The 12076-nt window shown below is 38.4% G+C and overlaps 1 protein-coding gene across 18 annotated transcripts in view; it reads left to right on the top strand.

Annotated features, from left to right (window-relative positions):
• Nucleotides 1-12076, top strand: part of LOC111252856 (uncharacterized) — a 23884-nt gene extending 11808 nt beyond the window's left edge. For 4 of the 18 annotated variants that reach the window (XM_086991945.1, XM_086991946.1, XM_086991947.1 and 1 more), the window contains exons 2-5: nt 479-563; nt 5351-5510; nt 5833-5922; nt 6222-6909. In XM_086991945.1, the coding sequence (XP_086848071.1) occupies nt 536-563; nt 5351-5510; nt 5833-5922; nt 6222-6264 (321 nt within the window). In that variant the 5' untranslated portion in view covers nt 479-535 and the 3' untranslated portion in view covers nt 6265-6909. Of the gene's footprint in view, nt 1-478; nt 564-1209; nt 1292-2103; nt 2341-2523; nt 2645-5350; nt 5511-5827; nt 5923-6221; nt 6910-10181 lie in introns of those variants that run through there. The other 14 variants (XM_086991939.1, XM_086991937.1, XM_086991938.1 and 11 more) reach the window with 10 other exon arrangements.

Below are 12076 nucleotides of genomic sequence, written 5' to 3'. Positions count from 1 at the left end.
AATTACTATATGCCGAATTGTAATGCCGAAATGTAACTTTTTCGGCTGTATTAAAAAAACATCTGAAATTATGAAGTAAGCTAAATGTGTATTTCTATACGAGACCTTTAATAGGATTGTGCCGTACTCGATACGGAGCAGGATTCAGTCTCGCCTACTACTGGACGCTACGCCACTCATATGACCCAGCCATAGGCTCAAAATATAAATGTCAGGTGTACCCAGCAAATGTTGTTCTTACAGCAACCCTGGAATCCCTGAAGAATCATACTGACTGTTGGGTGTTTGCAGTCTGCATGTTTAAATAAAGGTTTCAAGTGTAAAGTCGGTAGCTGCTTTAGGACTTACAGCATACGACGCACGTATGCTTAAAACCTCTAGCTAATTTTTTGTGGAACAGTAACTTGACAGTACTTGTGACTTTAGATTCTGGTGCAGGCCGCCGTCGCAATTTCAAACATGAATGACTTCTTTGCAGGCCAGGGAGAAGTCGCAGAACTACAATTCGGAAACTATATCGGACGACTCAGCCGTGATGACGCGGTCTACAAATATTAAAAATGGTTAGCGCCATATGATTTAATTTTGTAACTACGCGTACAGGTTGTTGAAACATTTGTTGTTTGAGTTTCGTATTGCTCTATTATATATATATATATATATATATAAGCATGAAGCACCGTTTTGTCTTAGAACTAAAGGGTTTCCATTTTATGTCAAGGCAGCTGCATTTGTTACGATCAGGTCATCATCCTTGTTTTTTCTTTCGTTTGAAATATTGCCATACCTTCACAACTTTCCATCTATTGAATGCCCCCACAATAGTTTATTGCTTCACTTTTTCTTGATACTTCTCCACCGCCACACAGTCTTTATATGTCGCTTTTTAAAAAATTGATAAACCACTGACCTGATAAGATGACAGATTCTTTTCCGCAGGTCTTCATTAAGATGACCTTATATATACCATCTGTTTACATTCAGTAAACACCTAAAAACATGCATTGTCATCAATTTCGTTGTAAGAAAACCCTTGTATCGTGGTTCGCAGTGTTTTCTGAAAACAAATTGTACCCTTTCGCCGTATAAAGCTCATGTCACGTAAAACGATTTATTTCAACTAATTATTAATAGACAACCGGTCACGAATAAATTTACGCAAGAAAGTAATTAAAATATGTATTTTTTAATTGGATGTTTTATTCACAGAAAGAACTGATCCAATGTTTGCCGTTGAACAGAAGCTAAAGCAAATGTGTCTTCGAGGCTCACCTCGAGGTGACATAGCTAGGTATTATTATCTTAATTTTATATTCTTTTACGCTAGTCAAACATAAGTCGAATTTTAGAAAAAAAACGGCTCGTAAAATCGTAACATCAGATTGATAGTGGATACTGCTTCATTACTAAGAGCTTTGCTTTATTGTCCTCATTATTATTACTGTTTTTTAAATATTATTATCGTTTCTTATTTTAGTTGCTTTGAAATTATATTCTCCGAATTACTCTTAATTCTTTCTCTTACTTAACATCTAAGATTAGCGTTTCTACCGAAAAAAAAAAAAAAGCATCACCTTCAGTATATTTTCTGTTTAACCTTTTTCAAACTTCAAAAACGTGGGAAGGCCGTTTGGGACATTTGCACGAGCGATGTGCTGTAATTATGGAGTTAGTTGAAGAAATAGGCTCTGCCTCCAGAGCGAATCCCTCTAAGTTGATTGGATCTACCTCTACGACAAGGACGTTGATGCCGAGTTTTGGCTTCTCAAACAACCATCCTTCTTCCAATGTGTTTTAAGAGGGTGTCCGTCAAACTTGAAACGTCTATCAGAGCGGGCTATATTCTTGGGGTCAAATGCGCGATTTTTTGGAAGATTAGTAAATACCTGAATGATTTTGAATTCATAGTTAGAACACCACTCTAAGGTACTCCTCTTTTAAATATCTTGGATATCGTAGTTTGCTTCTGCAGTTTTCTGTTTCGGCGAACAGCAAATCAAATGAAACCAAAAAAAGTGATTTTGTCACATAAAACATATTAATTTAAGATCTGAGCTTATTGTAAATCTATCTTACATTATATAGATGTATATACATTTCTAGATCAATCTCGTATTCGGATCATTTTATTAAATGATTGTGCGGCTCGACATTTTCTTCGTTTGCGCAAACGAAATCCCGCCTGTGGCGAAAGGTACGCTGATGCTGCCTGCAGATGAGAGGACCCCGGTTTTTTGTTCAGCAGGTGCCCGCTCGAAGGACGGAGCTCGGCGTCCGTCTACCAGAACCTATCGCCATTGTGTAAAAAAACTACGCCTTACCTAGTGACTTTACGCTGAGGTAGTAAAGTCATATGAAATAATTTAAACCTTAAAAAAGGTATTTACCTATAATCTAGCACCTGTCGGTTACCCTCATGTTCCCTCTCGACGGCTCTTTGTAATAGTGTAATTTTTGGGGCCTTTAATTTGATTAGTTTGCTGCATATTATTTAGTGACATAAAGTCGTTAAATGTATTCTAGCTACCAACGACAACCTGATAGCAACGCAGCAGCAAAGCGACGTTACCGATGCGGTGACCATGATGGGGATAACGAACAGTAGTAGCAATGATGACATTCGCTGAAATTGTCGTAAGTACAGGTACGATTTGACTATCACTCACTGCTAGCGCTAGTATCATATTCCTATTAATACGAAAAATCTATTAGAAACAAATATTTAAAAAAAGAAATAGTAGAAATTGTAGATTTATTCATAGTCTTCGACAAGGCGGCTTTTCAAAAGATTCATTGTATTAGGGGTGGCAAAAGCAGATAAGGGACCTTTTGAGTTCCTTGGTATTTCCCCTCGAGAGTATCTCAAGTGGAGATATTTGTTTAAATATATGCAGGATTTCTATAATAAATTCAAGAGTGTGATGGTAAAGTTAAGGTGGTAATGTTTATTACAGTTTCTTTCCGTTAGGGTTGTGAAAAAGGCCGCCCGTGCATAATTCGTGGTGGAAGCGGTGTATCGCGAAACGGGCTTCAACGTGGTACTTCATTCGCTCCAGCTGCTTCAAGCCATTATTTCTCATCGCTCCATGTTGTGAAATGCGCCACTTATTTTTACAAACTGTTCCATTCTGTCGAGGCACTCGAATAAAACCTCGCTTGCCGGGAGTTCACAGGGAAATCCTGTCTTCGATCAGTAGTACGGTGTCGGCAATAGTTGAAATAGACATTTCCTGATCATGCGATGAAAGGTTATAGCACGTTTCAAAAAGAAGGTCTTAATAGAGTAATGCAGAATTCTTATTAGTAAAGTGCTTTCAAATTATATTTAACCCGTAAGATGGTGCCTGGGCCAGATTTAGTTTAAGTAAGCAAAGCATTGTAGTAGGAGAGAGGCGATTTTGGACTTCGATTGCACATGATGCGGTCAACGCTTTTTTTCTGTTTTCTACATCTTTTGTTGATATGCGAGGTGGAACTCTTTTACAAGAGTTGAGTTACAAGAATCTGTTGATGTGCAAGCAGAAATATCTTGCAAGAGATAGTGTATTACCAGCCACGATCCCAAATTGACTGTTAGTTCGAATTTGTTATTGCCGTCAAAGATCTGATCAAGGCGTGCTAAACATAAAATGTGCTAGGGCTGTATATTATCAAACCATAAGAGTAAAGCGTAATTTCAATTAAGTTTCTTAAGCTTTTTATACTGTAGGGAAGGTTTTCCACTGTAAGACACGGTAAGACTGAGAACAAAAAAAGGTTTAGATGTTGATTCAGATCTTGAGCCAAGCCTGTTTTTCATAAGAAGATAGACAGCTCACCCAGTTTATCGTTTATGCTCATTTTATTCTCAGCTAGGATCGTAATCAGCAGGTCGAGTACGCTTCGTGGTCAGCCCATGTACGTTAAGATAGGCAGAACTAGATCTCTAGGTGGGATGATTAATGTGACCTTAACAGAGCGCGCAGTCTAGCCAAGGGCCAGAACGAGGTCGCTCTTGAGGAATTCATTACGGCTTTCGTCCAGGCTCGTTGTTCTGTGGTTATACAGGCTTTCGAGGACCTGCAGGACCTCCGGTACGGGAACCTCTTCATAGGCTTACTAACTGCAGAAAACAATGATACCATTCGAGGAGCCGTATCACTCATCGCGAACACACAAACGCAGTAATTTATTAATGCAGCTTGTCAAACATACGGTCAAGCTATGACGTGTTAACTGTTTGTATAACTGCCGGCCTGGGACCGCTATTTGCCGATTCTCCGAAATTATCAAGTATTTCGTGTTTTGTGTGGCGTATGTTCTTTGGCAGATTGTATTGGACGCTGCGGCTGGAGAGTAAGCACTCTTGTTAGGTGTCTAAAAGTGTCCTGAGCTTTTGGAGCGAAGCAACAAAAACTATCGATGCTTTCTAGGGGTAGCGGGTCAGACAGACGACTGTAGAATCTTGATGAGATGGCGCATATACTCTCCTATGTTGATGATATAAGTTATTGAACGATTTTGTGTACTTGCCCACGTAGGATTTCCATATCCAGGCGATGCGGCAAAGCTTGGCTTCTGGAGGATTTTACTAACACAACAAGATCTACAATAATAGGGATATCGCTTGTATATATTTTCTCTTTTCCAGCAACCTATTTCTTTTGAAAAAGTAAATTTTACTTCAGGTAAAATTCGTTTTATACGCTTAATCAACTGTCCAACGTGTCGCCCATGCCGACCCTGACTCCGCGGCGCGAACATAAGCTGTTATGGTTAATGATAGTTATTTATTTTGTCAAGAGTAAAAGTGCCCTTAGCTGTTATTTTATTGAATGCGCTTAACGACGTTCTATATAGTTAATAGTTTTTTATGCGACTTTTGAGAGATTCGAGGAAGGGAAAATGAAAGATTTTGAGAAGAAGCTTAGATTTTGTATATAAAATTCCACTTGGGTCGTCGAAATAAGTTCCAACGGTTAATAAGATTTTTGTTACCCACTGCACCTTTGTACATCTTCTGTGCTTATTAAGTGTTTTAATAAATATCGGTTGACGCACGCTTTCTATTTACGGATTAAAGAAGGGATATTTTGAAAGTGACTAATGAGTGATTTAGGTATTAAATTTAAGATGTAATTGCAGTAAATAATGGCTGTGCTGGATAAATATGACCATGCGAAATGCTTTTGCAGTACCTGTTTGTACTTAAATACTGTCTTAAAAACGACTAATAAAAAAGTCCGAAGTTCAGAAGCCCTTTTCCGTATATATGCGGTAATAGTAACACGTGCCGTTGCAGATATAAGAAACAATCTACTTTTTGAGCATAATTTGAAAGTTTCCATATCAAATGGTGGATATTTTGCAGATGCCCGGAAAAGCCTGCAAAGCGTCCATTCAGTAAAATCCAACAGATCACATCTGCGACGAGATTTTGTTTCATTGTTGATGTCAGGCCATGGACTGACAGGCTGGTCATCTGGAGGTGTTACTAACAAACCTTACAAAGAAAAGCTGATTAATAACAGGTAGCTACCTGTCATCTTTGAATCAGACTCTTATGCTAACGAGATACAGAATTTTTACGGTTAAAGTTCGTCATATCTGAAATTGTAATACTCCGTATATTAGAGTTTGGTTAAAAAAAGGCATACTGAAGGTTATGTTAGATGAACTATGAAAACTGCCAAAAGAGAAAGAAAGTGTATGCGGTTTTAAAATGATACTTTCTTATAGTTTTATGCCAAAACTTGACTCAGAGGTTGCTCCAACCAGCGTAAAAACAAGTATCCAATGCCAATTCTATAAAGTATATTAAAGCGATTCTCTTTTCTTACATTTGAAGTACAGCTTCTTTGCAGATCTGATTGGACATTCAATAGAGGGGTCTGGAGAAGCGATCTTGCTAGTAATACTCTGGAAACTCCTGGGCCCCAAATGGTACGGACGGGTCCTGCCATAACTATTTTACATCAGGTCGCAATTAAAACCAAAACAATCACTGACGAAAACCGCCAGCAGATAACCAGAATGATCTAAGTGCATGTAGAGAACTTCAAATAAACAGGACAGGGGAAGCAGATGTATAAATCCTTCAACTTGTGGTAAAATCTCAGGTTCTCTTGAACGGTTTTCTTTTTAAATTAATCTGATTACCATTAGATTTCACATTGATCCGCATGATGAAAATACTAATGTATTCTTCTTTCGTGAAGTCATTATTATATCGTTTATTTCAGGAGTCTCTGCGCTGTACAAAGGTCCGGCTTCACTGGAAAGTAAAACCGGGACAGCCTATTCAAGCTAATCGGTTGAACGGAGTGTTCAGCGCTTATACCACTAGATGCCAAAGTGAAACGCCTTAGTAACTTAGTTCAGGTAGAACCAGTTCCACCAGTACATCCACAAAGTCTTAGAAATAGTACGCCAAATTTTTATTTGAGGTAGGCCATAAGAACAGGGTAATTTGCTAGGGGGTTTCTATGTAGGGAGCGGTATGACAGTAAAGAAAATGCCGGATCGTCGCATTGCACTTTTGGTAGCGGCATAAAAACAGGACGAGAAGTGAAGGCCAGAGGTTAGTTTTTTAACCCGGCCTAACGCAATAGTTCTTTTATAGTGATTAGTGGATTAATTTTCTATGTATATTGCATTGGTTTAGCAGAAAATTATAGTTGCGGCTTTAATAAAGTAAAAGTTGCATCAGTGCTTTACGCGTGAATTGATAGTCAATCAATATTAACAATGTAGATTGAAAATTTCAGGCTCTTAACAAAGTTATGATGTATTAGCACAACATATATATACAAAAATTAAATCAATGTGTAAACACGCTGAGATATAGAAAAACGTTAAGTTTTATTTAGGTAGAAATACTGTGCAATAGTTGAATAGCAAAAATAAATTTGCGTTTAAGTAGCATTCGCATTGAATACCTATTGCTTGGACGATAGTAAACATGATGTTTATATATTTAGATGCCATTTTATTAGGGTAGATAAAATAAGCACCTAAATTACATACTTCTTTTTGAAAGGATATAGCCATTGATAATATTTTTAAGAATAATTTAGGTATGGAAGAATCCTAAATGTTTATTATTATTAAAACAACAATTTAACAGACATTTAAGATCAGTTGAGCGTATAGTATATGTTATAGATTATATAGGAAATCATAGTCATAATCTATACGATAAGAACGATGTATAAGCTATTCTAGCTAATGCTGTATCATATATATTTGCTTGATTAATTATTCCCTCTCAGGATGTAATTGTTATGTATAGCTTTACTTTGCAATAAGTTTCGTTGCGATGACGAAGGCACCCTTTACCTTAATTCCGCCACATATTTTTGATGTTACTGTTCTTATGCAGTTGATATGTCCATGTAGATATTTGAGTTGATAGAGCCTACGGAAAAAGAACCAAGAAAAGAAGACTTTTTTTCTACCCTACGCCAACCCATAGGCAGCTTTTTTATAGCTGATTCGCAGCTTCTTTTTCATGACAGGTCTCAATACTCTCAGTACTCTACTGAAACTACTACTTAAATCGATCTTAATTATAACAAAACTACCCTTGGCTTAAAACCATTCAAAAGGTTAAATGTCCAAGACATGTTGATTATGACTGAGCACTGTGAGAGGTAATGTTTATTTATCATCAATGTAATCCCCCAACATTCAGAAGCCCGAAAGTGTTTTATTTGGCAAGCGCAACGGTCTTGATCTAATCCTTTATTAACCATATCTGTTGTTCAGAAAAAGCTACGTAGTTGCGTTAGTGCCAGTTTAGTATCTAAAGGCGTTCACGTAACAGAAAAAAGCTTGGAAAAAGCCATAAAATATGAGTCTTATGGCGTCATAGTGCGCCCCAGATATGTCATACATTTTTGTTTGGAAGTATTGCTATAATTTTTTTAAAAACTTCTGGAAAGGAGGTAATCTGTTGACGTGATGTCTGGAGATTATATCGGATATAAAGAATCCGCAAGTGAAACTCTTGCAGGACAGCTTTAATGGCCTTTTACTATTTATGGTCTGGCTTTGTCTATCAGATTCTCTCTGTTAGGTAGTTTCGTTTAACGATATTAGGCCATATATAGATACATTTCGACCAACCCTTTTAAGCATTTTCCAGTGTGTAAAACTTGTTCAGTCTCAACAAACGTCAATTATGGAATTTTAGAATAAAAATTTCGACTTACTCTAGCCTTACACGTATGTTCTGGGGCTACTTATTCCTTACTTTGCTTTGTATTGTTCCTTGTTACTAATGATATTTCTATCTAAAAATCTGTCACTGTGATTGCCTCTAACGCGATGCCGGTCGAGATGTTAAGAGGCAATAAGAATCTTTGTTTTTCTGTGCCCTTAGCTTAATTTATGGTGTAACCAAGCTCCTATTTTTGGAGTAGATTTCCTAGATTCACGATGCCTATTGATAGTCATATAATTGCAATTCATATTTAGGCCAGTTCATTCTTCATCAAAGCCAGTCCATTTCCCTCAGGTTTTTTTAGGCGGTTTCCATCTGTGTTAAACGGCCGATTTGTCCTCCAGTTTCGAAATGCCATTAGCGATCTCTGTTGAGGCCGACTTTGAGAAGTCCTTTAAGGTTGGGAATCCGCCCTTTAAATGGCACAAAAAGCCAGGACTATCTCGGCACCTTTTTCACGTTCGTAAAAAACGACATAGATCTAGTGTCAAAACTGCTTTCTCCACCAGAAACGTTTCCAGTCATTGAACCCTAAATTCGAGATAGAAATCCGTTTGTCACACAATGGAATTACAATAGGCTTATAAAAAAAAAAAGTACTTTCAAATGGCATATAGAGGTAAGGCTAAAAGTCAATGGATCATACTTTACATAACATTTGCGGTCGGATGAAGAAACATATCAGAGGCAAACATATAGTGTAAAGGCATACATATATTTCCCCCTCTCACTCAAAGTCTCAAAACAATGTATACTTAGCAGCTTGAATCATTATTTTAAATACGAGTTGAAGGTTCCCGTCGGAGCCAACAGATAGCTAGAGGTGTTCTTTTAACTGTTACGCGTGCACCTTGTTGCTTTTATTTCTGTTGTGGCTAGAAGTGCTACGAAGATTTGATACGTGGAGCTTACACATGCATATCCGACATCGTCTTTTTCACTATTTCCATGCTACCAAAATAAAAAAAAATTTGAAGAATTTGAAGACTAACTTGCGATAAGCGTTGCCACTCCCTAATGGTGCTCCAAACACTTCAAAACCGTATATATTAATGGCTGACAAGCCACACTCCGGAGAAGAAGAGGGCGAGAACGAATTGCCAGAACAGCAGAAATGGATCCGAGACCTTTCTGCATAGCTACGAGTGACTCAAATGATCGTTGTCAGTCGTTTACACGCACTAGGAAAGGTTGAAATAGAAGGAAAATACACTTATATGAACTCAATAGAACCTAAAAAAATACCTGATGTCGCTTACATGACAGAAAAGAAAATTTGCATCCAAAGATGACGACGAAAGATTGATTTTTTACAGCACTCTTAAACGCCAATCGGCATACTTGAATCGTTTCCGTTCGACGCCACGAAAACATACTCATGCTTAGAAACTGCATTTCTGCATATCAGGGAACGAGAAGGGGCCGTTATACTGTAAGCTACTTAAATCTCAAGAAAGAACTAGCAACGTGCAAAACGTAAGGCGGCTAGTCTGCCTGAGCTACGAAATTGATAGAAAAAAAAGCTTTGGAATAACAAACAACAAAGTTATATTGCTGCATGAAAGCGCTATACCGCACGCTGTTCTGATGATCCAGGAAGCTGAGTGAACGTTGTAGAGCATACAGAAATACACTACTCTGACTAAGATGTGTTCTTTTGTTTCAAGGTTACAGTTTAAACAACTAGAAAACAACGAGGACTTTTTACTCAAGCTAACAATTTCAGTATTTATTTACATACACTTGGTATATAAATCGGCAATATATATAATCTGCGTTATATGTATTGCTGTTCCTCCCACTGTAGTTGCTCAAAATGATTGGCGTTTTGGTCAATACACTATCAGCGGTAGAGGTAACCTATTCATCGACAAACATCAGCAGACGTTCCATTTGGCGTTGTAGCGCATTTTTGCTCAATTGAAACTTTTAGATCTTTCAGTCTTATTGGTTTTGTATCCTATGTTTTATATTTAAGGTATCCCCAGAAGTGCCTACTGAAGATGTTGTCCTCTTATTCTGCATCTCCTCTGGTCACTGCCGGCAAATTCAACGTTTGCCTCAAGCTCAGCTTCACTACAGCCCTAAAAATCTGGTTGCTAGGTGCTCAATGCCACTTTGACATCGCCTTTCCTAGCACATGCTCAAAATTCGGTTATCGATGTATTTGCAACAAACGTAATTTTGGGATTGGACCCATTCACCATGAGGCGCAAGTGTTCGTGCCAAACTACCAATGGCATTAAATCTCGCTGTCCATGTTTTACCTGTGCAGGTCAACGGTAAGCTTGCAGTTTTGCTTAAAAAACCCAGACAACCTTCCAACTTATGGCTAAGGTATAGATTAACTTATACTTCTTAGGTTCCGTTTTTAAAACGATCTGTCGAAAAGCCTATGCATCACAAACGCAACAAAGCCTCGAATGGCTGGGAACCCGATCGCCGATTCATCGCCGATGCAGATTGTTAACCATTCAAGTAGCTCACACATGCTAGCAGTTGGGCGACTTACCCATATCAGCTCCCCGGCCGTCTTAAATTACTTTTCGGAGATGTTTGTGTCAGGGAATACAATATCTCGCGCGGTGCCGAGGGGGGACCTTTTAATGAAACGCGACATTCTTTAAGAAGACTTAACGGTGCAGAAACTAATGCAAAGTGTTGGGAACTTACGCAACAAGAAAGCCGCCGACACAGATAGGGTCTGCAAATTCGGCATCGTTCTGGTACCGTGTTCCCGTACAATATTTCCGTATTGGTACACTCCCAGTGCAGTGAAGAGACGTTATGCTGTTAGTGATTCATAAAAAAAGGACGACCTAAAGCCATAGGTATGAGTTTATCGCCGGCTTGCTGGGCTGGAAGTTACCTAGGAATTAGGAATTAGACTGTACATTGCGGTATTTCTTAACCGACTTGCCACTACTTTTCGAAGACTTACGTTGTCGCTTTGAGCTCTTACCTCCTCAAGGCCAGTCTTGGGAACCACGAAGCTGACAGTGCATATAAATTCTCCAAATATGAGGAAAGTGGTGATAGATATCATACCGTTCATTGTTTATTCATACAATTTTTAATACCTTAAAATGGTTTTGTAAATTCAACATGACTATGATTTATATAAGGGATGGTCCAATAATTGTTTGCTTGAAATGCTACACCATGCTGTTACTTCTGATAAATTTACGTGGGCTTCCTGCATAATGTATAGATTTACAGTTGCATGTGCAATTATACCGATTAAGTGCGCCATTTGCGCGTTTGAATGCAGCAGCACTATCACTCGAAACAATCTTTCCCCTTTATCCTGTTCAGTTTTCTAGATGAACCATTCGCAAAATAATCCTCTGCGATCCGGACTATTTTATTCGCTAGTACGAACAATCGCTGAAATGTAACAACGTTTTAAAACAGACATCTGGATCGCTGATGCCATGCTCACGACTCAGATTCCATCTACTATTTGTGGTACCACGCGAAAGCCAGTTCTTTTTACAACAAGTTCATTCTTCGAAATTCGTCTTCGAAATCTGGGCGAGGTGATGATCTCGCTATTACCGAATCTCTGTACGCTGGACGAGCCCCCACTTCTTGGGTCACTCAAAGTAGACGGTTGAAGCGACTGAAGGAAGATTATACGTCTGCTATTAAGATGGCATATCCGCTTATATAAGACAATAAGTGCAGAATTGGCTGCTTAAGAATACAAGCATGTTCTGGGATGAGCAGATATGGCGCCTATTCTCTACTTGTGCTATTGAAAGGGCCTTTGCATTTAAAACGAATCAGTGAGCGGTTTAGGACCCAGATTAAAGCTGTGATTGGGTAAACGATGTTTATATTGAATAAATACAATAAATGTTCGAAGTTTTA

Source organism: Varroa destructor, unplaced genomic scaffold (assembly GCF_002443255.2).
Source record: "Varroa destructor unplaced genomic scaffold, Vdes_3.0 BEIS01000006.1, whole genome shotgun sequence".
In the NCBI taxonomy this organism is placed as follows: Eukaryota; Metazoa; Arthropoda; class Arachnida; order Mesostigmata; family Varroidae; genus Varroa; species Varroa destructor.
Note: the sequence above shows the minus strand (reverse complement) of the source record. Positions and strands in the feature narration are given on the sequence as shown.